Genomic DNA, 27142 nt, shown 5'->3' on the forward strand with positions numbered 1-27142 from the left:
AATCTTGGACATATAAATATTCTATACGAAAATTATACAATTTTGATACACAATTTATACAATAACTGTATATTTTTTTTTTACACGTTTTATACAATAATTATATAATTTTCATACACTTTCTATATACTTTTTATATATATTTTATACATATACATATTTGATAGAACTATATAATTTTTATACATATATCTTATATAGATACATATTCTATTTAACAATTATATCGTTTTATATAATTTAATTATTATTTCTAAACAATAAAAAAAAAGAATATTTGATTAGTTAAAAAATTATAGCAAAAAAAAATTGAAAAGTTTTTAAAAAGGCCGAATTGTCCAAGTTGAATACTGTATCAGTATTGTATATGGACTACGTAGGCCACAATAGCCCAAATTAGGAAATGACTATAAAACAAAAATAGTATATCCGACTGACTGTTTTTTGAAAAGTTTTCATACTTGAAATATTTGTTTTAAAAAGTACTATAGAGTGATCACCAATAAAAAGAGTGAAGTAACTTTTATTTAAAAATACTTTAAAAATCTTAACCAAACATAAGCTATTATTATTATTATTATTGTTGTTGTTATGTAATATTGATCAAAGTATTTTTAAAATTGAAAAGTCAAGCGCAAATAAGTAATCTTCAAATGTACTTTTCAAAAATACTTCTAATAATAAAATATTTTTCAAAATAAATAATTTTTATAAATTTGATCAAACAAATTTAAAATTTTTTTTGTTGGCGTTGGTGGGGGAGAAAAAGGATGAGATATTTTGGGTGTGAATAAAGGTAAGATACTTTAGCACAAGAGATTAAAGACATGAACCCAATGGATTTTGGTGGAACTTGGACAACAATTTTGTAAAGACTAGTCATGTCAATTGTCTAATTTCCTCATAACTTTTGCATGTCATTTGGCCATATATATGCTCATTTTGGAATAAAATTAACAAATAATTAGGTATACTACTTTTCAACTCGTACACTTCAAACAATAATTACTAATTATATATTAGAGTTATTTTTATTTTATTTTTAATTATGTGAACGAAAAAGACTAATATTAGGTTGTTTCTACTTTTGGTGTTATCTAGTTTACCAATTACATTTCAAACACGTGGACCACAGTATCCATACCATTTGCAATGTAAGGCCAAAAGTAGAACCATCCAACTTGCGTTGTATGTTCCTTTTATTCTTTTTCTTTTAATTAAATCTTGTGTGTGTTCCTACGACGAAAATGTTTTTCATAAAAAAAAAAACTTTTTTTTCCTTTAAAAAAGATGGATTTCTTACTTATCTTTTTGTGTATGGTTAGTCAAACATGAGCATTTTAAAATATTTTCTCCCTATCAAAAATACCTCTGCTCATGAGTTACGCAGTATTTATAAAAACTTAGAAACTGGAACTCCAGGATTAAAAATGGGTGCTCCAAAATGAAAGTTAAGTGGTTGGGCTATGTCTTTTAAAGCCCAATAAAAAATGAAAGTTTTCAGCTCAAACTCAAGCAGTCACTAGCCAATATAAATTGTTTAGGTGGTCATTTAGTTTCTTTTTAAAAATAAAAAACAAAAAATTCCGATATACAATAGAAAATTGAAGATTTATTACTTATCTGTGATTATTTTCAATTGATTTTGGTTACTTATGAAGGTTGTTTGTTAAAGAAATAAAGTGGGTCTATTGAATTTTAATATTTGAGGTTGAATGTAATACTAGGAATTATTGACTAAATCGTTTTATTGAAATATTTACAAAACAAATTATGCTGATTGCCTATATTTGTTGCTAAACTCATGACGATCATTATAATTTGATGTTAAGACAATCTTTTCAAATATCAAATAAAAAAAATTGACGACCCACCATAATTTTACTTCTGTTTTTAACAAAACGCTATTTTGTATTAATCTTTTTGTCAAGATCAAATTTTAAATAGTGACTCTGAAAAAATCGAATTCATACAGATCCATACTAGCCTCAAGGGCCCGTGGGGCAAAATATCATAAAGGAATAAAACGAATGATTAAACAAAAAGAAAGTTTGTAGCTAAAGTATGGTTATATCTTTTTCTTTCCTATTTAATTATTTTGATTCCATGGTTTAAATTTGTATGCTTGGGGTAGCATTCGCCATGCATTTATGAAATTTGTCCTTTCGTTTAGTTGTTAATGAGAATAAACAGCGCTACTAAGAGCTCATTTGGATAAAATTAAAAAAAATACTTTTTAGCTTAAAGTGATTAAAAACTTAAAATAAGTGCTTTTAAATTAAGCAGATAAGTGTTTGAATAGAAGTGCTGAAACTGAAAAAAACCTGTTGATGTGTTTGATAAAAAAGTGTTGTCAATCACTTCTTTATTGTCAAAATGACTTAAATATCCTTAAAGCTATTAACACATAATAACGTGATTTATTTATGATTTTTAATTCTAATACTTCAAAAATAATTTCTATTTAAATACACTTTCAACGTAAAGTGATTATGCCAGGTCAATTTATAAATATAAGTTACTTTTTTATTTTTAAATATTAAAAAATAAAAATTTTAAGATATTTTTTAATATAAATATAGTATTATATTGTAATATTGCAAGCTTGTAAACAACAAAAAAAAAATAGGAATGAAACAAACTATTTAAAAGAATCAATTTTTAAAATTTAAATAACATGCAGAGATTCTATATGAACGGATAGATAAGAACTTACCACAAGCTCGATTTGACAATAAATTTTTTGAGTCTTTTCTTATGTAATGATGGATTCTCTGGAAAAAAAAAGGATAAAGATGAACGGAAGACTAGAGGAAAAAGATGAAAAAAAAGCGGCAAAAATAAAAAGAAAGAAAAATCAATAAGGGCTACAAATTTAGGGTATTGTTGGAATTAGAAGAAAATATAAGTGATTAAAAGGTAAATGTTTTGGTCAAACCTTAAAAAGTTTTAATCTAAAAAGTAAAAAACTGTGGGTATTCAGCTTCTCAATTTTTGCTTTTTTTTTTAATCCACTTTTAGCTTTTTTTAAACTCTTTTTAATTTTACCAAACATCTAAAAAGGCTAAAAAAAGTGATTAAAATCTAGTTTGACCAGATTTTAATCCTATCCAAACACCCTCTAAGTTCGGGAGATATAGTGACTTTAGAAATGTTGTTATACTATGTTGTTATAATAAAACGACTGAGTTTAATAATCTAATAAAATATAGTTCATTCGTTTGATTATGTGAGAGATAAACTAATTTATATGGTTTACAACAACAATATACTCAGTTTATTCTCGCATAGTAAGATCTGGAAATTGTTAGTTTGAGATTCGAACCCGCGATCATTAGTTATGGTGAATCTACCTTGACCATTAAGCTACCATGATTGATAAACTAATTTATATGGTTTAATGTATAAATATATTTAGACAAGTTGTTCTCTAAATGATTTGAAGTGTCTAATATATTTATATTTGATGATTAAAATCATTTGTTTGATTTTAATTACATTGTCTAACACAAAATTATAATAGATGGTTACAATAACAATAATATACCCAATAAAACTCAGTAAGTGAGGTCTAAAAAAGGTAGAATGTGTACGCAGATCTTACCATCATCTCGAAGAGGTAGAGAGATTGTTTCTGAATGACCCTCGGCTCAAGTGTAGCAAATTTAGGCACAAAGAAGAGAAAAATAGTGAAGAAAACATGACAACTAATTAGCTCATAGTCCATGGATAGAATACAAAATTAATCTCCTTTATTTATTTTACTTATCACAATTTACTTATCGATAACTAGACGCATGAATTTTGATCAATATTTTAAGATATATTTTTAATCATATTAATATGAAAGAATTATACTTTATAATATTTTTATGTATAGTTCTCAAACACTTAACTTTAAACATTAAATTAATCTATTTAATTCAGCTCCGAAGATTAATCAAAATAACTCTCAGAAAATAAAATATGACAAAGTAAAAGCGAACGAAGAAAGTACCACAAAATATCACAATCCATATTTCCCAAAGCATTATTTGTGTAGATTAACATTAATAATAGCCTGTTAATTTTGTCATAATCAACCCCATAAGATCAATAGTGGGTTTAAGACAACTTACTATTATTTTTCGAATAATATTTTATGTGGATTTTCTTGACTTGCCATGATATTAAAGATTTTTTTTTTTATGAAAGTATCTAAGAGCTCATTTGACTATGAAAAATATTTTTCTTTTTTTTTTCAAAAAATTATTCTACTTTAATAAAAATTATGATATTTGGCCATAAATTTCAATCGAAAAAGTGAAAACAAGTGATCTTTCAGAAAAAGTAAAAAAAACGCTATTTTTTTTTCACGGTCAAATACAATTCTAACTACAAATTTTTTTAGTTTTCATAGCCAAAAAACTATTAAATTATTCCATTAAAGATAAAAGTAGATTTTTAAAGTCAATTATTTTTAATTATGGCAAAAAGATATTCTTAATTATACTCGGAAATTAGTGTGAAATAAAATAGGACGAAGCAAATAAAAAACTCAAATAATTGTTCACACGGGAGGAAAACAAACACTCGCGCGACTCACACGCACGGCACGTGACAACTCAACTCAATTTGAATTCTCGGACCTAAAGCTATCCCCTCTCCAAATTCAATTTAAACCATCACTTCCCGTTACACATTTTTTTTAAAACAGCATACCGCCCCCCCTTTCCCTACCCACCCACCTTAACCCCCCACCCTACCCCCCTAAGAAGCATCTCAAATCTCTCATTCATCGCAGGTAGAAATTCACCATCCCGATCTCCCGATTGAATCTCTCATCGGAAAGTTTTGTACGAATTTACTGGTTTTGTTCACTAGGTATGTTCTTTTTTTCGCTGTTTCACCGGAGGTATAATTTATTTTTGTGTGTAATTTTCGTGATTTGAAGAGCGTATATAAGGAAAATGTGGTTACAGTGGAGCTTTAACTGGAATATTCAATCTTGAGCGGCTTCATTTTGCTGGAGATTGAATCTGGAATATAGCGTTTTTTTGTGCTAATTGTTGATTGTATTTATGGAGTTGATATTATGTTTAGGTGGAGGTATAATTTGTTTTTTTTTCGTGATTTCAAGAGCGCATATAAGGAAAATGTGGTTACGGTGGAGCTTTAACTGGAATACTTAATTTTGAGCGGCTTCATTTTGCTGGAGATTGAATCTGGAATGTAGAGTTTTTTTGTGCTAATTGTTGATTGTATTTGTGAGTTGATATTTTGTTTAGGTGGAGGTATAATTTGGTTTGTTTTTGTGTGTTTAGTGAGGGTATAGTAGAGGAAAATGGAGGATGAGGTGTTTGGAGCCCTAGCTGGGAGATTATGATTTTTAAAATTGTAGTCTGTTCGAGGATTTGTGGACCCTGAGCTTGAATTACTGCTTCATTTCCTGATTCCAATCTTCTCGATTGCATCATATTGTCCGAGATCGAATATCCAATTGAATGATTTCCACATTGTTTAGTCCAAATTTGTCACTGTCTTGATGTGTGGAGGTAGGATTTTAGTCATTTGCAGTAATTTTCGTGATTTTGATCCGAAATTGTGGTTTTGAAACCTTAATTGGAAATTTCTTCTGTTACAGTCAGTATTTTTTTTTTGTTGAGGAGCTTGGTTTTAGGCGTTTGGCTATAATTTTCGTGATTTCGACTGTCACTGTTTCATTCATATTACCTTGCGAACTGCTTCATTCTGCTTGAGATCGGATTGAACGTTGATGCTCATTCTTGATTTCATTCATGAGTTCAAATTTGTGATTGACTAGATGCGTGATGGTAAATCTTGGTTATTTCTTTGTAATCTTTGCTGACTTGTCTGTGCATAGAGAGGGAAAATGTGCTTGTAATCCCAACTGGAACGTTTGACTGTTTCCATTCGTAATTTCTTTGAGGAACTTCTGTTTTGCTGCTATTCATTGTTTGGTCTGATTTATGATTTGGTTTCTAGGATTGACATTGAGTGGAAATGGAAACTCCCGAGGCCAAGGACACGTCACAGTGCGTGAGAGTTGCTGTGAACATTAGACCACTAGTTACTTCTGAGCTTCTCATTGGGTGCACTGATTGTGTCACAGTAGTTCCCGGTGAACCACAGGTGCTCTTACTTCATTCATTTTAGCTGGGGAATTCCTTTTTTATCATACAAATTTTATGTTTCTCATTGTCATTTGTCCTGTGAACATTTTTTACTTTAAATAATTGCCCTAGTTGCATTTGCAAAAATTTGGGCAATGTTGTGGATTATTGAAGTTCAGCTGTCATATTTGATCACAACATACATTTGCTCTCTAGACTGATTTGGCTTTTGTTTATGTTGTTGACACAAACAGGTGCAAATTGGATCACACGTCTTCACATTTGATTATGTATTTGGGAGTGGGGGCTATGCATCTTCACGTATATTTGATGAATGTGTTGCACCTCTTGTGGATGCATTGTTTCAGGGCTACAATGGGACCGTGCTTGCTTATGGTCAGGTAAGGTGTCAGTATTTTTGCTCATTTCTCGGTCATTTTCCTAGGTCTAATTTACTTGGAACTTTTTCCTATTTTTACACAATTCTATTTGATCTTCTTTATGTCCTTGAATTGAATGTACTGTTTTGACTTAAGAGACTGACTACCATGTATTCTGCAATGATGTGCGTATTGAAGACGGGCTCTGGGAAAACATATACAATGGGCACTAATTATAACGGTGAAGAGCAGACTGGTGGAGTGATCCCAATGGTTATGAATACTATATTCTCAAGAGCAGAGACAATGAAGAAGTCAGCAGAATTTCTGATCAGGGTGTCCTTCATTGAGGTATGGAAAGAGAACTCTGGTATTTCATTAAATCAAAAATATGTCCTTGCAAGGTAAAAATGACATGCTGTAAAATCTGTCAATTTTTTTGTTCTCACAGATTTTTAAAGAAGAAGTGTTTGATTTATTGGATCAAAATGCAATAGCCTTTTGCAAAGCTGATGGAGCAGCGAAGCTTACCGGAGGAGGGCCTGCTAGGGTTCCCATTCAAATAAGGGAAACCGTTCATGGAGGGATAACTCTGGCAGGTGTCACAGAGGCAGAAGTTAGGACAAAAGAAGAGATGGCGTCCTTCCTGTTGCGAGGATCAGTGGCACGAGCCACTGGAAGCACAAAGATGAATAGTCAGTCAAGGTATACATCTCCTTATAAAATGGCTTTGTTTATTTGGGTGGACCTCACTTAAGTTTCTGCTTTAACAAATTCTAACAAATTCTGGTTCTAGTTGTGGAGTTAATCTATTTTCTGTTTATGTCCACAGCCGGTCACATGCCATTTTTACCATATCATTAGAACAAAAGAGAATAGCTAATTGTTCAAGTGGATCAACGAATGATGATGGTGATGACATATTATGTGCCAAGCTTCATTTGGTTGACCTTGCTGGTTCAGAGCGAGCAAAGCGAACTGGAGCTGATGAAATGCGTTTGCGAGAGGGTAATGACAGTTAAATTTTTGGAAATATGACTGTACTACTCTAGTACACTCCCAGCTGCTGAACATAAAATGCGTGTATACAGTATTCATCCTTTGAGTATTCTGGTGTAGGCATTCATATCAACAAGGGATTGCTTGCTCTTGGCAATGTAATCAGCGCCCTTGGTGATGAGAAGAAGCGGAAAGAAGGTGCCCACATCCCATACAGAGATAGCAAGCTAACACGTCTCTTACAGGCATGGGCCTTCTGAGCTTTCGCTGTTTTCTGTTTTTGACTTCTTAAATATTAAATAATACAATCAGCTGCAGTTGCTTTCTGCAATGCCTCTTTTAATGTAATATACACTAAGGCCTGAGCTGAATCACGTAGGATTCGATAAGTCAGTAATCAACTCTTCAATCTGCTTGTCCATTTGAAGATCAAAATGAATTGGGGATTTGCATACAGAGCAATGCAAGTTTTATTCAAAAGAGAAACCAAATGAAAGAAAAATAGCACAAGAATTCTAACTGAGACACTTCTATAAGGAAATTCGCCTTAAAACAGGATCAATCTATTTTAAGTGACTGCTAGTAGTAATTGGAATTGAATGTTCTGTTAAAGTGATTTGTCCATGCATTTGTTTCAGGACTCGCTTGGAGGAAACAGCAAGACAGTTATGATTGGTATCTATTTACTATTAAAAGCAGTAAAGTTACTGCTTGACTAATTTACTTTAACTGGCGCTGTATTTCTTTACTATATATTTGCAAGTAATGTTGTTCTTGCTCTGCTTAAATGAATGCAGCTTGTGTCAGTCCTGCTGACACAAATGCAGAGGAGACTCTAAATACTTTGAAGTATGCAAATCGTGCTCGCAACATTCAGAACAAAGCTATCGTAAGTTCAAATTTCCTTCACAAGATCAATGTGAGTTTCATTGTTGTTTCTGAACCTATTCCTTTTTCTCAGGTCAACCGTGACCCAATGGCAGCCCAAATGCAAAGAATGAGGAGTCAAATTGAACAGTTGCAAGCCGAGCTTCTTTACGTTCGTGGAGACTCCGGTGCACCATTTGAAGAACTCCAGGTAAAATATTCTTTTAGTGATCAAAGGACTGACATTTTCAGCATAAAGGAGACGAGTAGTACTATTCTTGAGGTGTCACATTACTATCTATCTGCATCAACCCCTTCGAAGAGACATTGAGAAGGGGCCTGGATGGTCAGATGGATGTGCTTGACAAGAGGTTTTTGACACATCGGTACCATCCTTTGATTGTTTGAGTTTCAATGTTTGTTGGGCAGATTCTTAAGAGCAAGATTTCGTTGCTTGAAGCAAGCAACGCAGAGCTACAGAGGGAGGTAAAAGAACGCCAGATTCACTGCGAACAATTAACTCAAAGTGCTATTGATGCCCAGGTTTGTTTACTGATTGTTGGCAATTTTTTTAACATTAATTGGAAAATGACTCACTCAGGAAGTCGCTTATTAAGGATCTGCTATGACAGGTTGAAAGGGATAGACTGATCTTAAAGATTGAATCTTCTAAAAATGGTAGACCTTGGAATGAGATAGACAACTCTGACCAGGTTTGACTCCATTATCACTGAAACTTATTTACATTATTAGTAAATTAGCAGAATTTCTGATCTTGGTTCTGGAGATCCCTTCTCCTAGGATTTGGATTTGGTGAAAAAGTATGTAAGCAAAATTCAAGAACTAGAAGCAGAGTTGCTTCATTTGCAAAGCTCCAGTAATTCAAAGCATGGTGAACCTGTTGATTATCTTGGGTTAGACTATGGTGAGACCTGTTCAGAGGATTCTGACATCAAAAGTATAGATACAAATGGTAAGCCGTTTTTAAATAATGTATGACAGACAAAATAAACATTTGATAAATTTGTCCCCTTTATCATCATATCTTTATCTTCTTTGATTCCAGTAGTAATCTCTTTGTCCAAGCCCTATCAGGAATCTAATCCGATGCCAAATTTTTTCTCTATAAAGGTGAGGCTGAAGTGAAGGAGAAAGAGCTTGAACATTCTTCTCTTCAAGAAAAATTGGATATGGAGCTTAAGGAGTTGGACAAAAAGCTGGAACAGAAGGAGGTAACTTTTGCAAATCCTAGTGCTATTTTATAAAAGTAGTTTATGGAAATTTAGTTAGGAAGCCGAATATAATTTCGGATAATACTTGCTCTTCTATTGGTGGCTCCTTATTTAAGTTATTGCAAGAGAATCAAGCTGCCTGAGCTAATAGCCGTATAACTTTGGGAGACTTCTGGAGAGATCTCGTAACAGCCTTGTTTTGACAGAGCCTTGTAGCTATAGAGTCACCTGAGTAGTATTTTTATTTCGACAAGTCAGTGCAATAGGTATGTTCTCTTAAATGAGAAAAGCTATCGGTTTCTTCTATATGTGTCTTAGCTGCTTGAATATGTAAACGGACTTCCCAATCTTTTAACATCATGATGATGCTGGTCTTTCTTATTATCATTGAAATAGGTTTTACCTTTAAGAAAAGGGTGAAAGACTAAATGCCTTCGTACTTCTGTTTAAAGCATTATACAGCATTTAAGAGGGCACAAAGACCATAAAGCAGAGATTCCTTTATTCATTTACAATTAAGTTTTGCAATGTTTTATTGCTCCTTGAACTTTTCTTTTTGAGATAACTCTTGATTTTAGTTGGGTTACAGCGTGCTACAACAATTTCACAAAATGTATTCACAACTAGTCATTGCTGCTTAATATTCTTTTCACTTTTCTCTCCTAATTTCTTGTCTCATTGACTAAAGGCTGAAATGAAGAGGTTCGCCGGAGTTGATACCTCAGTTTTAAAGCAACATTATGAAAAAAAGGTCCATGAACTGGAACTAGAAAAGAAAGCTCTGCAGGTAAGTATTGTGCTTTAGATGCTGACTCTGAAGGTATTCATGATTTATCCTTCTTCTTACTGTTGATTTTACATTCTGATGCAGAAAGAAATTGAAGCTCTTCAGCGCAGCCTTTCTAATATTTCATCAAATTCTGATGAAAGTGCTCAAAAGTTGAAGGAAGACTATCTTCAGAAATTAAATCTTCTAGAATCACAGGTAGGCTTTTAAAATATATGCACCAATCAATCAAGCATTACCCTCCAGCCACCTATAGGGAAAAAGCATAAACTATACAATAAAAAGCAGTGGCTCATATATTTTTTTGCATCTGCAGGTTGCTGTGTTGAAGAAGAAACAGGATGCTCAATCTCAGCTTTTGAGACAGAAACAGAAGAGCGATGATGCAGCAAAACGTCTTCAGGATGAAATCCACAGAATTAAGACACAAAAGGTACTAAATATTATATATATCAGGCACTTTTGAAAGTAGAAGAACATTTCTTTTCATGCAATTGATTCATTTTCTGTGTCTAGGTTCAATTACAACAAAAGATAAAACAAGAATCTGAGCAGTTCAGGTTGTGGAAAGCTTCAAGGGAAAAGGAGGTTCTTCAGGTACTGTTAGTTTAATTTTGGTGTCTTAATTCACTGTCTTATGTAATGAAACTTGCATTCATATTAAGTTGGGATCCTAAATATTTCTAGCCTCCCATGCAAATTCAGGACAGACCTGTCATAAATAAACTTGGTTCCCACAGTTAGAAGTAGAATATTTTGTGTGTGTGTGTGTGTGTTGTGTGCGCTGCGCGTGTCCCAAGTCCCACTTATGTTTTATATCTAGCATCCCTGTTTTATTCAAATTATCTAATAAACGTAGTCTCTTTTAATTATTAACGTGCAATGACATTTTTCATTTGACTTTGCCTGTTTTTTGTCTGTTTTTTTTTTCCCTTCTAAATGACTTCTCAAAGAAGGCAATATAGCACAATATCTAGTAAACAGAGTAAACTTCCTTTTATTGCTGAGAAGTTCATTCTTTTTGTGACTAACTGTCTGTCTCTTGCATTGTCCCAACAGCTAAAGAAGGAGGGAAGAAGAAATGAATATGAGATGCATAAGCTCTTGGCACTGAACCAGAGGCAAAAGATGGTAAAGAAATAGTTTGTTAACCATTTCTGCTTTGAAATTTGAAAGTATCACGTGACTTACCGTAAATGGTATACAGGTGTTGCAGCGGAAAACTGAAGAAGCTGCTATGGCCACTAAACGACTTAAGGACTTGCTAGAATCTCGAAAGACATCGCGTGATATGGCAGGTTCTGGAAGTACTAGTTCTGCAGGATTCCAGGTATCAGTGCCATTTGTTTTTGAAGTACACCTCAGAGAGATTACAAGACCATGGAAACATAAATTTTCGTACCCAGTTAATTATCTGTTTTGCCATACAGGCACTGATGCAAGCAATTGAACATGAACTTGAAGTTACTGTCCGGGTGCATGAAGTGCGGTCAGAATATGAGCGCCAGATGCAAGAGTACGTTTGTTAATTCATCATGATTGGATGAACTTGTTGAATGTTTTCTGTTTAGCACTTGAAAATTTTAGGTTGTTGCCTTCCTGTGCATATTTTATGCATCTACTATTTTCAGTCTTTTGCATTTAAAGACACATATTCTTTCTGCCAATATCAATGAACTAGACTTCTTTCTCTGCATTCCTTCCTTTCGACAAACAGTCAATTAGTTTGAGTTGTCACAAAAGATTTTGATTGAATAAATACCACCTTTGTAGTTTTCAAACAAATTCAATGTTCGCCTGTCTTTTTAATCTCCATTCCTCCTATTCATTCATTTGATGCATTCATGTAGTGGGAATGTGCTATCAGGGAATGACGTATGTCTAATATATGTGCATAACAGAGTGCTAATGTGGTGGGACAAGGCATTAGAAGCGATAGAACACATTTTCCTTATTGTGTAGAGTTAAGAGTTGGGTCATTTACAGTGCCACAAGTGATCAATCAACTTGGCAGTACAGTTGATATGTTTAGGGTTCTAAGAACTAACATAATGTGAGTGGTTTAGTGTTAGGGTTCTTATATCTTAATAAAGTTCACCGGGTATGCTAGGGTCTAGGATTTGTATTTTATCTTTGTGGCTCAAGCCTCGAGATCCATAATACACAAATAATACCAAGACAAACCTCTAACTTTGGTTGGGAGAAATGAGAAAAATAGGAATTCTATTAGCCCGTATTCCCTCCGTCTGGAAACTGGATGGACAAGATTCTCTTCTTATCAAATCCACCCCATTATACCCATCTACAGATACCAACCTTAGCTCCTTGGTAGTGCAAGATTGTTCAGTCATTTACTCTCCCCCCATTTGGAAACTGTATCAAGTCTTAATGTGTGGGAGAAATGAGAAAAATAGGAATTTTACTAGCCCGTATCCTTCTGTCTGGAAACTAGATGGAAAAGATTCTCTTCTTATCAAATCCACCCCATTATACCCATATACAGATACCAACCTTTAGCTCCTTGGTAGTGCAAGATTGTTCAGTCATTTACTCTCCCCCCATTTGGAAACTGTATCAAGTCTTAATGTGTGGGAGAAATGAGAAAAATAGGAATTTTACTAGCCCGTATCCTTCTGTCTGGAAACTAGATGGAAAAGATTCTCTTCTTATCAAATCCATCCCACTTGACCTGTCTACAGATACCATCCTTAGCTCTTTCTTGGTAGTGCAAGATTGTTCAGTTATTTACTCTCTCCATTTGAAAACTGTATCAAGTTTTAATGTGCCAACGTGGATGCAGGTGATGAATGCTCATTTATAACCTATATATGATCTTTGAATATTTCATGTTTTTGTATATGTTTTATGTAGATCATATATTGGATTAATATAGAACGGCCAATTCATGGTGTAGTATGTTTTCGTGGCGTTGACACCAAGGATTTATTGATGTTTCTCACACGCTTGCATATTTCTATTATTAGTGTTAATTCTTTAATATTGTTATGTAAATTGGGTATCATAGATTGCCGTCCTCTTTATTAATTAAATAAAATAAAACAAACAAAAAATAAAAAGCAGAGACTGTGGGGCAGTGTTTGTTTCTGTTCATAATTTATGTAACATTTTTGACTACAGGAGAGCAAAGATGGCCAGTGAGGTCGCTGAGTTGAAGCTGAAAACCTTAAGGTATATTGGCAATAAGTTTTGTGAAGTGTATTCTTTCTGCAAAGTGCATTTTATATTGCTTATACTCTTATTAACATAAGTGCTTCTATATAATTGCTTTTACAGTGATTGCCCCCAGAAAATGTCTCCGGGTGCGAGAAATTCCAGGATTTTTGCACTTGAAAGCATGCTTGCCACTTCATCTAGCACACTTGTCTCCATGGCATCACAGTTATCAGAAGCAGAAGAGCGTGAACGTACCTTTAGTGGTAGGGGCAGGTGGAACCAAGTCCGGTCTCTTGCAGATGCAAAAAATATTATGAACTTCTTATTCAACCTTGCATCTTCTTCTAGGTATGTGTCCTCAAAAACTTAAAAGTCTTCTTTTCACGCTAACTTTCCTGAAATTAATTGTAACTGTTGCATTCTGGTTTCCTGTAGATGTCAGCAAAGGGATAGGGAAGTTGAATGCAGGGAAAAGGACGCTGAAATCAGGGAGTTGAAGGAAAAAGTCGTGAATTTGGTCAGACAGATAGAGTTGCAGAAGAGTGAGTTGAGACAGCTAGAGTCGCAGAACAATGAACTGGTTCAGCAGGAAAAGTTGATGGTCAGTACATCTTTTGAATGAATAGCAGAATATTGATGCAGTGTCTCCTTATTAACTTTGCATTCGTTGATTAAGAGAAAAAACTAAATTTTAAAATCGACACACTTTCGTCACGCTAAGTGTTGAGTTTATGTTAAATCTTTTATTAAGGCAAGTGTAATGTTGTCAAGGTTTCTTTAGGAACTGATGGATATGAAATAATTAAAATTGGAGAATGTGTTCGAGTAACATACTATGGAATGACTATACCTATGGGTTAGCAAGAAAACAATGGTTTACAAGAACACAATTCATAATATGAATTGTTATAATTTTATTTTCTTTTCATGTTGGGGAGTGTGTGGAAGTGAATTTAATTTTTAATTCTACTTCAATGCGCATGTTGATAGTCTACACAAAAGTACAGAGGTGAGTGCTGCATTTCTGATGAACTGTTTTCTGCTTTTGATATGACCTCTTACCTTCTTGATTGGGGTTGTAACAAAACTTGGAAACAAATCTTCCATTTTCCTGCTTTGAATTGATTTTTACTGTTTGAATTGGTTACAGAAATTGGCTTTAGAACACCCTATTGGAAGGACAGACAGCTCTGTCTCTAATGTGCTAAGCAGCATTGACGGTCATGCTTATGACCTGAGGCAAAAGGCATATATCTTACTCCTGAATAACTTGTCAATTCTGGATGTACTTGTATTTGCGGTTGCTAACATGTGCCAATCCTTTCTGCAGGGGAACCGGAGTTCCTTAATTTACAGTAGCGGATGGAACAAGACTGAGCTAGAAGAAGAAGATATGGATACATCTGATTCAGATTGTTCTTACCAAGACAAAACTGACACTGATTATGGTTCAGTATGCTGTTCATGCAGTAAAAGATCTTCATGCAAGACGAATAAATGTGAATGCCGGGCTTTAGGTGGTTCTTGTGGGGTATTGTGTGGTTGTGACCCTCTAAGGTGCAGCAACAAAGAAACTTCTACCAAGAACCAGTTTCCCTCATTAGATGTTGTAGGTAATGAGGGGAACACATTGGGAACTGATGAAGCTGAGAGTAATCAAACACTGGCTTCTCAAGGCGCAATGTTACTTCAGAACGCCCTTTCTGAAAAGCCCATCCAGTCAAAGGATGAGGGTGAATCAAAAAGAAAGCCTCTATCCGACATTGGAAATACCAGGGTGAGCGCAACCATGGAGCTGTCTTTTTTTTTTTTAATCTTTTCTGGCCAGACCAATGCTGCATACTTTTCAGTTCCACTATTCCTTCATATACCTGTGAGCTGATGTTTTCAAATTCCTTCTGCACAAATAATGTGCATTTGTCGAATGCAGGCAAAGTCGAATGCACCAAAACACAATCAGCGGAAGAAATGGCGGAAATCAACAATTCAACTTGTTCCTGTTGCTCCTACGACTCAAGCAAGTAATACAGATGCCCCGATAAAAACATCTCAACCTGACAAAGTTGCTGATGCATCAGCAAAAGCAGACAATACCGTTGGTGAGATTGATACTCCTCCATTAAAATTACCCAGAGCCATGCGTTCTGCATTAACAAATGGAAACACCTTACGAGAAAGGAACTCTGAGACTAATGATTCAGCTGTTGACCTGACAACACCTCCAGCTCCCAAGAGTCCTCTACGGCAGGCAAAGCCATCGGATGAGAAAGAAAATTGAGGAGCATGATTTCTCTTTGTTTGATTCAAATTGTATGTATAGAGTTATTTGGTCATGGCTGTTCTGCCACTTGACTTTTGTATGGCTAATCTTTTCCCAACCTGAAAAAGAGGTGCCTCAGTTGATCATGGGTCCTGATCTTTGTACTAGGACATTGGAGGCTCTAATTTGAAGAGCATCTCTATTGTAATTCTCATACTTTTTCCGATATTTATGTCTAATTGATTTTTTCTTCAGTGCAAAGAAGCTCAATAATCATTTCATACTTTATGTGCAACAATTTATATATCAATAATATCACAACAAAAGTCTACTTTGGTTGTCAAACACAAGCCCCATTTCAGTCTTTATTCAATTTACCACAAAAATATCAATTTCTTGATTGCTCTCAATTACAAGAATTTCAAATGGAAGTGATCACATGAATACGTCCCTAAGGAGATCACAAAATTCTGTTAGCGGAAAAGTAGCTAGCAACATAATCCCTCTTCTGCTGAAGCATCCAAATTCTTACAGAGCTGTATGACGAACCATAGAATTTTCTACTGTGGATCATTCTCTACACAATTACCTCTCTTTGTTGATACCAAACTTACTAATCCAGTAATCAAGCTGAGCTGCAACACATTCTGAACCTGTGGAGCCATATGACCTGAATTTCTTTATTGAATTTTCAACCCCAAGGTATTCGTAGACATCCTTGTCAAATATTGGATGTAGACTGTTCAACTCATCAAGGCTAAGGTCTTGAATCTCGCAGTTTCTGGAAACACACAATGCGACAGACCTCCCAACTATATCATGAGAAGTTCTGAAAGGTATTCCCTGCAGGAAAATATCACAATGGCATCATTATTAAGACATAAGAGCTAATTAGATGGATTTTGTTCTTAAAAGTGCAAAAAACTTGGAATGAACAAGAGTTTCTACTGAGTAACAAGTTCATTAGTCAACCCAAAGGTGTGTACTATATTTGTGAAGGTTCTGGACCTCTGGGATTCCAAAAGGCAATTAATCAGTTCACTACAAAAATTTGGCAAAAGTTTTCTCTTATGTCGTAGGGCCAGTACAAGTCGAGGATCCTTGGAATAGGAAATCACTTGCCTTTTTCACAAGGTAATCCGCAAGTGTAGTGGCATCAAGATGACCAGCTGGTAGAGCCTTTTTTATCCTCTCTCGGTTAAAAGAAACATTCTGCGCAAAATCAGCTGAGACCTCGAGCATCCCAACTATTGCCTTGACACTGTCAAATACAGGCTCCTTATCTTCCTATGTAATAGAAAAAGAGGTAAAATATACGAGTTACAATTATGCAGGAACACAAAATGTTGATTAAGATGGTGAACAATGAAAATATAACAGAACTAACTGGATGGCTGCCTTGCTGTTGAGCAGTTACTGAAAATGTACATATGCGTGTGCAGAGGGAAGACATGGTATAATAGGAACTTCCTAAGAAGGAAATGAATTAACTGAAAAAGAATCTTTTTAAGAGCATTTAGGCTAAGGCTATTGTTGATATAAAAGGCCTTCCAGTAAAGTACTTTACCTGCAAATCTCGGTTGTAAGCGTGAGGAAGTCCCTTGCACAACACAAGAAGTGAAACTAAGTCCCCTATAACTCTAGCAGATTTTCCGCGAACAAGTTCCATTGGATCTGGATTCTTCTTCTGGGGCATTATACTGCTTCCAGTGGAAACTTTATCACTAGGGGTCAAGAAGCCAAATTCTTCAGATGCCCACAATACCCATTCTTCACCCAGGCGAGAGAGATGAACGGCAGTGATGGAATTAGCAGAGAGTAACTCAAGCACAAAATCTCGATCGGAAACTGCATCAATGCTATTGCACATAAACATTGTCACCACGATTGAAAAAGCCATATATAATTTCCAGAAAGAAACTAATGCAAATGCAGATTAACCACCACACAGAAAGTGCTAGTACTATGTCAAGTCTACTAAACAAAGTCCAAGGACATACAGGATATCAGAGGGTAAAAGCAATGACTATAACAGAAGCATGAGACAAGACTAACATTAAGGGCTTCTCTTCCAAATAATTCTTTTAAAAACTGAAACTAGAAGCAAAATAGCATACTTCTTCCAAATAATATTAAGGGAATACACTAGGTTTTACCATAAATTATTAGTTTATTGACGTCAATTAGCACGAGACTTTAGCTTATCAGGGCCACATTTGGTGGCAATATGTTTCTATCAGCTAGGCTACCGTATGGTTTTGTAATTCTCTTCATGGTGATTAATACAAAAGTTGGTTAATTACCAAAAGAAAAGGGTTCTATCAAGTTTATCTTGATTCCCTAAAAACAAGATGTAGCACAATACACCTTCTCCTCACAACACTTTCTGAAGAAAAGGAAAGAGAATGAAAACACAATACATTTGTAACTATAATTAGAAGTTCAATAAAGGTTGCAAGTTCTATTGATATTAAGCATATAATTAGATGCAATAAATCATACACTCGTACCTGTTCTTCATTGGGGCAGTGAATCCCAATGCATCAGAAGTCATAAACCTATCAATGGGAAGGCCAGTGCCAGCTAATGCACATGCACCTAGAGGGCAGAAATTCACCCTTTCTCTACAATCTAATAAGCGACCAGCATCACGCTCAAGCTGCAAAGAAATTATTCTTTGGTCGTCAGCACTATGTAGGATTAATATTCTTAAGTTCCAGCGCAGCTCAATGAAGTTGTTGAACTAGCAGAAAGGGGACAGATTGGGATCCAAAGCGAAGAAGAACCTGTTCGCTAGATGATAAAATGATAAAAAGATAAAGCAAGTGCAGAAACGAGTGACATATACTAAAATAAAAAGATAATGCAAGTGCAGAAACGAGTGACATATACTATAATAAAAAGACAATGCAAGTGCAGAAACGAGTGACATATACTATAATAAAAAGATAATGCAAGTGCAGAAACGAGTGACATATACTATCAGTATATTTGTCTCACTTGGTAGTTAATGATATTCTCCTTAGGATGAGAAAGCAAAGTTCTTTTTAAATATTCAAACAAAAGGAAACAGGTGGGACAATAAATAAACAGTGGTTGAAACAATATGCACAACATCATCAAGAGAAAACCAGATACTCTTTTCACAGAAATTATAGTGTGCAATTATGTTGAGGATCTCAATGTAACAAGCAAGTTACCGGTGCACTTGCAAATAGAGCAAAGAGTCCTTCAACAGACAAATATGAGAAAATGGCCATCTGGAATAGTCATTACAAAATGTTCTCTTGAAAGATCTAATACCCCGTTAGTAAGCAGATTCAAATGGACAAATTTTAACTAATTAACATACTAGAAGTCATTAAGGTAAAAAGACATGGAATTTCAAGGAAAAGGGACGTAAAATCTTGTGGTATTATCTGAGGCTCCACTTGTCACAAGAAATAGCTATCTTTCCCTTCTCTTTTGATGCATAAACAAGTGTTTCAAGTGATCTTCACGTCTTCAGGCTTCATATACTAATACAATGATGTATAAGTGTTGGAGGAAGGTAGCAGGTACCCAGTAGAATAGACACCACCATTGTAAAATAAATAAATAAAACGATGTGTTAATTCTACTAACCTGTTCAACATATGCTAAGAGAAGGTGTTGCAACAGAACAGGTTGGGCCCTTTGCAGATGAGTGTATCCAGGAACAATAAGACCCTCATTTTGGAGAGCTAGTTCAATCAATGCAATCTGCAGGTTATGTTTCAACAAACACATGAAAACCTTTAAGCAACAGACAAGTTGATCCACATTGCTCCGAAGTCACAATTTCTTTTCGTAATATGAAAATCAACTCATGTTTGCTGATCATATAAAGAAAACAAGTGGCTATTATGTTGAACTTAATAATGTTCTAGTTGGACCTCCAAACAATACGAACACGAATCAAAAGCAAATGACCTGAAGATTCTTAATGTGTGAAATGATTGTGTCAATAGCATCACGACACCACAAGCGAAAGTCAGTTGCAACTTGATCGTTTCTACTCCGAGCAGTGTGAAGCTTTTTGGCAGGTTCACCAACCAAATCAGTAAGCGCTGCTTCAATGTTCATATGCACATCCTCTCTATCCGTCCTCCATATGAATTGGCCTGCCTCAATTTGCCTCTCTATCTCTTCGAGACCTTTTATGATAGTGTCTCTATCACTATCACCCATCAACCCCTGCAACATAAGCAAAAATTCACATACATTGGAAACACCCTTTTTTCCTCCTTGGAATAAAATAAAACATTTTATCCCCTGAGTCCCTATTAAAAAAAAGGACCCAAAAGATAATACAGAAAAAGCAATAACCCCTCTGTTTCAATTTGTTTGTCTTACTTTCCTTTTTAGTCTGTTTAAAAAAAAAATGCTTCTTTCCCTTCTCGATAACTATTTAATTTCAACTTTCCGCATGACATGTTTAACACCACAAGATTAAAACACATTTTGGTAGATTTTATTATTTTTAGTTTAAAACCACAAGATTCATCCGTCTTCTCTACTTTCTTAAACTCCGTGCTAAGTCAAAACTAGACAAATAAACTGAAATAGAGGGAGTACATAGTACTTTAAATAGCTAGTGTTGATCATTGGTAATGTAAAACCTCACCCTTTATGTTTAAGTCATAGTTGTAATTTGAGGTATTATGACCGTATAAGTGAGCTCATTGGCCTGCAAAGTCCTTCAAGGGCAATTTTGTCCTTTTCCTTTTACCTTATCCCAATTAATTAAAACCCCTTTCTATTCTACAATTTATTACGTTTTTTTTTTTTTTTTTGCTCTTTCCAGTAGAACGTTTCTTTTCTTTTCCTTCCAAAAGATAACTTCATCCATCCTCTCAACACAAAATCTCAAGAATACAAGATAATTGCTTCAAGAATCAAGCCCAACCCTTCTTCTTCCAGTCACTAGTTTGTCTATTGTATTGAGGTATGCAAGACTACTACTACTTTGTAATTCTTTGGGTTTCGTGTTCTCCAATTCAAGTTGTTACAAGATAGATTAGGATTGAGTAAATTCCCGTAATCCTATTTCCCAATCAAAATTCACAAGTAGGGTTCTTGAGATGTCTTTGAGTAAACTCCTTATCACCCAATTTTCCCTAAATATGATCTCAATCCTCATATAAATTATAAATTCAGCATTGCTTCTCTACGATTTTCTCACGTATTTTGTATTTTCTGATTTACTACTTCATTCCTTGGTTTGCCGAAGAGATTAGTACTATTTGTTCTTCAAGAACTTTATCAGTGTGTTGGGAGATCTTATGACTTATGAAATCATGTATTCTACAAAATTCTTGAACTTTGATATTTATTGATTGAATGATCTGAATTTTTGCCATGATTACTAGAGTCTCTTCAATATTGGTTATGCTAAAAAAAAAGTACCCTTTGAAGTTACTACATGATTCCCATCATACTATGAAACATTTAACTATGCTAAAATGACTTGAATCTTTCAAAATCTCCAAAATTTTCATTATGTTATGAAATCTTTTTTTTAGAACTGACATGATAATATGGTCCGCAGGACTTCTAACATTATGAAATTTCTTCAAGAATATCCTCATGGTATCATATATAATCTCCATAATCTTAAGCTATGCTAAAAGTGGCACGAACACATCCAAAATCTCATTCTTCATAAAGTTATAAGAATCTAGATCTTATGAACCATGACAACATGTATTATGATACTACTTTCCATGAGTCTCCAATAACATCAATGAACGATGTAACTTATCAAGTATGAGCCTAAAATGGCTAATTCAGAATTCATGAGCCTAAAGTGGTTAACTCGAGACATGTGCCTAAAGCAGCTAACTTATGAATACTAGTCAAGAAAGACTAAAAACAGAACTTCATGAGCCTGATAAGGCTAATCTCTGAACATGAATTCATAAAGATAACATCATGAGCATAAGAGAGTTAGTTAGCTGACCGTGAAGGCATAGGTTCAAACCACAAATGCCCGAAACTATGTTTTGCCAACATAGGATAGAGATTATTCTGCAAGTCGAATGACTCTTTTTTTTCCATGTGTCCCGAAAAGGGGTTAACCATGGATACTTGCTAGCAAATTATGTCATGTCATGTCCTGTGCCCGGCAAGGTATAGGATGGCTTAACTGATCGGGTCGAGATCAGACTCTATGCGCTCACATGGTGATTTATGACGGTTCACTACTTTCTCCCACAAATAACTAAAGGGATTAATTTATTTTACTTTACCAATTATTTTTCAGTTTATGCTCTTGTCCCTTTTCACCTTATCATGTTTTTAATTGTACTTATCATCTTTGTATTTTCATGCTTTATTACTTTCTTATGTGATTTTGCATACCAATACATTCCACGTATTGATCGTCTTGGACGCTGCATTGTTTTATAATGCAGGTTCTGAGACATACACTTGTAATTCCATGGATTACTAGGTCCAATCAAATCAGTTGTTGGTGAGCCCTCCATCTTTTCGGAAAGCATAGCTTATACTTTTACTAACTACTTCGGGGTCTTGTTTCCTATTGACATTGATTCATATGTTTAGAGGCTTTGCATACAGTAGTAAATATCATATTCAGTTATGTTCAGTTTTATTCATATGGCTTTTGAAATTTCCTCAATCATGATTTTTAAGACTTTTTGTCAGTCTATAAAGATAAATAGGTTTTTATTCTTCAGTCTATTACTCATGTTATTTAAACGTTTCTTTCGCACATGTGGATGAATGCTCCTGATGTAAGCTAAGTGGTTCTCTCGGGCCATTAATGGTTGTTACGTCTTGGGTCTAGGTTCGGGTCGTGACAGGTAATTAGATGAAAACCCCAGATTAATTATAAAGTAAATCCCTACACTATCAAAAAACTAAAAGTGAAGGGTCAAAACTAACCTAAAGTACCCTTTTTTTGAGTTGCATACCCGAACTACCCAGGTGTGTGAGTTTACTATATGAACTAGCACGACTATTTATCTATCCAAACACACCTAAACTATCAACTATTCCTACCTAAAATATCACCATCTTCAAGCAGAAAACTCAGTATGAAACTCGAAAAATGGAGATACTTTAAGCTTGTTTTTGACCTTTAACTCAAAAACTAATCAACTTGGACAAAAGAGAATACAATCATGGCAATACCCAGAAACTAAAACATAGAAATTAATCTGTTTTGCAAGCATGGAGGCATGAGCTTTGCTATCCATATTTTAACTACCAGGTTTATGAGTTTACTATCTAAAGTACCATGAATATTTGTCAAAACACACCTCAACCATCAACTATTCACTTTTTCAGGTAGGAAACTCAACAAACTGAGATACTTTAGGTGCATTTTTTAGCCTTAATCCAAAAATTAATCAACTTGGACAAAAAAAGATTCAATCTTGGCAACACTCACAAACAGAAAAAAACATAAAAACCAACTTGTTTAGCCAGCACTGAAGCATGGTCTTTACTATCCATAATATCACCATGATTCAGGTAAACTCAATAAACTAAGATACTTTAGGTGCAATTTTTTTAACCCTTAATCCAAAAATTAATCAACTTGGACCAAAAAAGATTCAATCTTGGCAACACCTACAGAAAGAAAAAAACATAAAAAACAACCTGTTTAGCAAGCATTGAGGCATGAGCTTTACTGCCCATAATATCCTGTTTATACAAAGCTTTATCAAACGAAATGGACTCAGTAAACTTCTCAACAGCATCACTAACACTCTCTTCAAAACGCCCACCCCATAACTTCACCTCCTTTGTAGAAAGTGGTGATGAGTTCATCTGTTGGGCTGCGCAGGTGAGCAATGCTATCCGAGCAGTGGAGTTGAAGAAGAGGTTTTGGGGTTTAGGAATGAGGGCGTGTTTGGATGGAGAGAAAATGGGGGAAGTTGTGAAGGAAGAAGAAGAGGGGTTTGAGGAAGAGAGTAACAGTGATGATTCCATTGACGGCCAAACAGTGTGTTGAGTGTGGAAGATGAAGTTCTCTGTTACAAGGGCTAAATCTTATACAATTTTGTCACGTTTCACTTGAGGAGTTGGACCATCTAGATATTGCCTGATATTTTAAGATATAATTTTTCATATCTTAATATGAAAAAAATAAAATTTCTTACTAGTATATAATTTGTATTTATATTTATTAATTTTATATGATTATATTATTGAACTACTGGAGAAATGAGAAGATACGAAAAGGAAAAATTAAACGAATAGTGTCAACTAAAATATTTTATTAAAAATTGATGTTGTAACAGAGCTTAGTCGAAGTGTTCAAATGGAACTTTATAAGTTTAAGGAGGGGTCATGTAATAAAGCTTTTTTGGTGTCTGCTTTTTTAAGAGGTCAATTCACAAATGTAATGCAAATAAAAGAGATTTAATGGTCAAATTAATCATTAAAACCTCGTATATTTTTTTGCTTTAAGATTGATGTGTATAAAAATATACACAAGTGCAAATATACACTTATTATTTTATGTAAAAATTCCTCCATTTCACCTCCCTTTTAACCTCTTGCAATTCCCTAACATTCCTCAAACAGTTACACACTATCCTCTTAACAACTGGTTACCACAAAAACCTCACAATATACACAAAGATTGCATCTTTAGCTTCTTCTTTGTCACCCGCTATGAATATGCACGTAAACTGTTTGATCAAATGTCTCAAAGAGATGTTTTTGTTTGGAACATCTTGATTAGGGGGTATTTTATTAAGGGTCCTTGCCAAGAATCTATAATTATTTACAAAGATTTGAACTTTAAGGGAGTTTTAGTGGATAATTATACGTTTCCTTTTGTGCTTCGTTCTTGCTCTTTGTTGTCTGCTTTGAGGGAAGGTAGAGAAGTACATTGTAGTGTGGTTAAGCATGGGTTTGAATCTGATGTGTTTGTGCAGAGTTCTTTGATTAGTATGTATGCGCAGAGCGGAGAGACTTTGGATTCGGAGTTGGTGTTTGATCAAATGAGGGTGAGGAATGTAGTTTCTTGGACTGCTATGATTGCGGGGTATGTGCAAAATGGAATTCATGAGAAGGGATTAGAATTTTTTTTTCAAAATGGTTAATTCGGGTGCTCTGCTTAATGGTGTTACTTTGGTGAGTATACTTCCTGCTTGTGCGCGGTTGGAGTGTTTGGATTTGGGAACATGTTGATTCATGGGTATAGTATTAAGCTAGTGGTGCAAAAAGATGTTCATTAGTTAATGCTTTGATTGCATTCTATGGGAAGTGTGGACTTCTTGATGTTGCCTGGTCTTTGTTCGATCAAATGAAGGAGCATAGTGTGGTTTCATGGAATGCAATAATTACTGCGTACGAGCAAAATGATGTTGGTTCCTCCGCAATAAAGCTATTTCACAGAATGCTAGATGAAGGGGTTGAGTTCGATTATATTACAGTAGTTACTGTTATTTCAGCTTTTGCCAGGTTGGGGGCACTTGATACTGAAAAATGGGTTCATGAGCTTGTCAAAAGCAAAGGTTTGGAATGCAATGTTTCACTCACTAATGCGCTTATCGATATGTATGCAAAATGTGAGAGTATAGAATCAGCTAGAGATGTTTTTTACAGGTTGCCTAATAGAACTGTCGTTTCCTGGTCATCAATTATAGGGGCTTGTGCCTCACATGGTCGTGGGAGAGATGCTGTTGAGTTCTTTTCAAGGATGAAAGAAGAAGGAATCCAACCTAATAGCTTCACCTTCACTGCTGTACTAACAACTTGTCGACATTCAGGTCTTGTAGAGGAAGGCAGGAAGCACTTTGAGAGCATGAGAACAGAATACTCGATAGTGCCAGGGATGGAGCAATGTGCTTGTATGGTGGATCTTCTAGGAAGAGCAGGCCAACTTCTTGAGGCTTATGAATTTATAGAGAACATGCCCATTGAGCCTGATGCAAATGTTTGGGGAGCTTTGCTTGGTGCTTGCAAAATTCATGGCAATCTTGAGATGGCAGAATATGTAGCAGATTGGTATTTGATTTCAATCCCCAGACAGTTCCTTTCTACATACTCATGAAAAATATCTATGCTGAAGCTGGAAGGTGGGACGATGTAGCTAGGTTGACATTTTTGTTGGACGAATTGGAAGCGGAAAAGATTCCTGGCAAAAGTTCAGTTGAGATAAATCGACATATTCACACTTTTTTAGTCGGGGTCAAGGATCTCAAACTTCTCAAGAGTTCCACCCCGTGAATATGTTCAACTGAAGTAGTAGCTACTTTTTAAGTAGGCATTTGACCACAAATTCCAAATATTCTTCACTTTATTTGGAATTTACGGAGTTGGAGCTGAAGATGGAGTTGTGTTTGGCTATACTTTCTGCAAAGAATATTTTGAATATTGTTTATATGTATGAATGTACTTGAATACAGTGAGTAGGGAAAAAGGCCAAACTTCAAGTTGGATTTGGCATCTTTTATGGACAAACGAGTCCTAAGTTCCTGCTGTTATGTAAGCATTAGAGTACTATCATCTGTTACAGTCAATTGAATAATGCTTTTGCAACTTGGGCATCCTGGACTTTTGGGCAAGAGACCTTGGCTGTGAAGTAAATCATCACACCTATGTCCAAACGATTCGGAGAAATTCAATAGATTCCCTTTTGGGAGCAAGTCATCCTTTTTGAACACAACATAATTATACTACGCTCCAGTTGTGATTCTGGAGATTATTATAAAATCCATCATCTCAATCTTCCGACGGGCTTCAGTTCACCAGAGTTTGATTTGTAGGAAAAAATGCTACAATATTGATATGAAACTGGAATTAATAATAGCAAGATAATAGTCATAAAAATTGTATCGTGGCAAGCTACTGCCTTGAAAGCGATTTCGGCCCGACTCTAGTGCAAATTCTTCTAGCCGGTCGCTCCCCAAGGTTCCGCAGCTACTTCCAAACACGTGCAGTCGTGGCTGGAAGTTTGGAGGTTGCCCAAAACAATTCAAAAGGAAGAGGAAAGGAGGAAGGTGGTTTCTTTTTTTATTGTGGTGTGTATATCTTCTCCAAAGACAACCTTTATATAGGATTAGAAAGTGGAGTTTATTAATGAAACTTAATGGTATTAAAGAACCATTAACTCTAAGTAAAATAAAATCAATTGTTACTGATACTTGTTTTTTCATTTGGAGCGGATATGTAGGTTCATTTTGTTGGAAACACATTTCTTTGTTCATTGCATTACACCAAAATGCTTTAAGAAGCATTAACTCTATGCTTTAAGAAGCATTAATCTCCACAATCCCTCACTAATGCAAAGATAAAGAATATGAATAAATTCTGGGCAAAAGGAAGGA

General features: G+C 34.9%; 2 protein-coding genes and 1 pseudogene across 2 annotated transcripts; 2 read left to right on the top strand and 1 right to left on the bottom strand.

The window, feature by feature from the left end:
• Positions 1–4718: 4718 nt before the first annotated feature.
• LOC107867373 (kinesin-like protein KIN-4C) lies at positions 4719–16066 on the top strand. The gene is made up of 27 exons (XM_016713569.2): positions 4719–4863; positions 5986–6132; positions 6368–6514; positions 6692–6844; positions 6945–7198; positions 7326–7501; positions 7613–7737; positions 8131–8167; positions 8290–8381; positions 8454–8570; positions 8789–8902; positions 8992–9072; positions 9161–9332; positions 9491–9591; positions 10280–10378; positions 10463–10576; positions 10695–10811; positions 10895–10975; positions 11438–11509; positions 11586–11708; positions 11809–11894; positions 13517–13567; positions 13673–13900; positions 13988–14153; positions 14703–14798; positions 14883–15329; positions 15483–16066. The coding sequence occupies exons 2-27, from the start codon at positions 6004–6006 to the stop codon at positions 15828–15830; spliced, it is 3726 nt and encodes a 1241-aa protein (XP_016569055.1). The 5' UTR covers positions 4719–4863; positions 5986–6003; the 3' UTR covers positions 15831–16066.
• Positions 16067–16144: 78 nt separating this feature from the next.
• Positions 16145–26125, bottom strand: LOC107867374 (argininosuccinate lyase, chloroplastic). Its single transcript, XM_016713570.2, has 7 exons — positions 23460–26125; positions 19764–20027; positions 19437–19553; positions 18323–18471; positions 17380–17671; positions 16935–17099; positions 16145–16655 (listed from the first exon to the last, which is right to left on the bottom strand). The coding sequence occupies exons 1-7, from the start codon at positions 23790–23792 to the stop codon at positions 16398–16400; spliced, it is 1578 nt and encodes a 525-aa protein (XP_016569056.1). The 5' UTR covers positions 23793–26125; the 3' UTR covers positions 16145–16397.
• On the top strand, positions 24333–26362 carry LOC107868664 (annotated as a pseudogene).
• The last annotated feature ends 780 nt before the right edge of the window (positions 26363–27142 follow it).

This window comes from Capsicum annuum, chromosome 4 (assembly GCF_002878395.1).
Source record: "Capsicum annuum cultivar UCD-10X-F1 chromosome 4, UCD10Xv1.1, whole genome shotgun sequence".
NCBI lineage: Eukaryota > Viridiplantae > Streptophyta > Magnoliopsida > Solanales > Solanaceae > Capsicum > Capsicum annuum.

Bases quoted from the DNA above. Each gene is read 5' to 3' on its own strand.
- LOC107867373 (XM_016713569.2), top strand. From the start codon at position 6,004: ATGGAAACTCCCGAGGCCAAGGACACGTCACAGTGCGTGAGAGTTGCT. The intron at 6,845-6,944 runs GTATGGAAAGAG...TTGTTCTCACAG, and splicing joins TCAGGGTGTCCTTCATTGAG to ATTTTTAAAGAAGAAGTGTT. The intron at 8,168-8,289 runs GTATCTATTTAC...AAATGAATGCAG, and splicing joins CAGCAAGACAGTTATGATTG to CTTGTGTCAGTCCTGCTGAC.
- LOC107867374 (XM_016713570.2), bottom strand. From the start codon at position 23,792: ATGGAATCATCACTGTTACTCTCTTCCTCAAACCCCTCTTCTTCTTCC. The intron at 20,028-23,459 runs GTTGTTTTTTAT...CTTATGTTGCAG, and splicing joins CCTCAATGCTTGCTAAACAG to GGGTTGATGGGTGATAGTGA. The intron at 18,472-19,436 runs GTTAGTAGAATT...ATTTCTTTGCAG, and splicing joins TCTTAGCATATGTTGAACAG to CTTGAGCGTGATGCTGGTCG.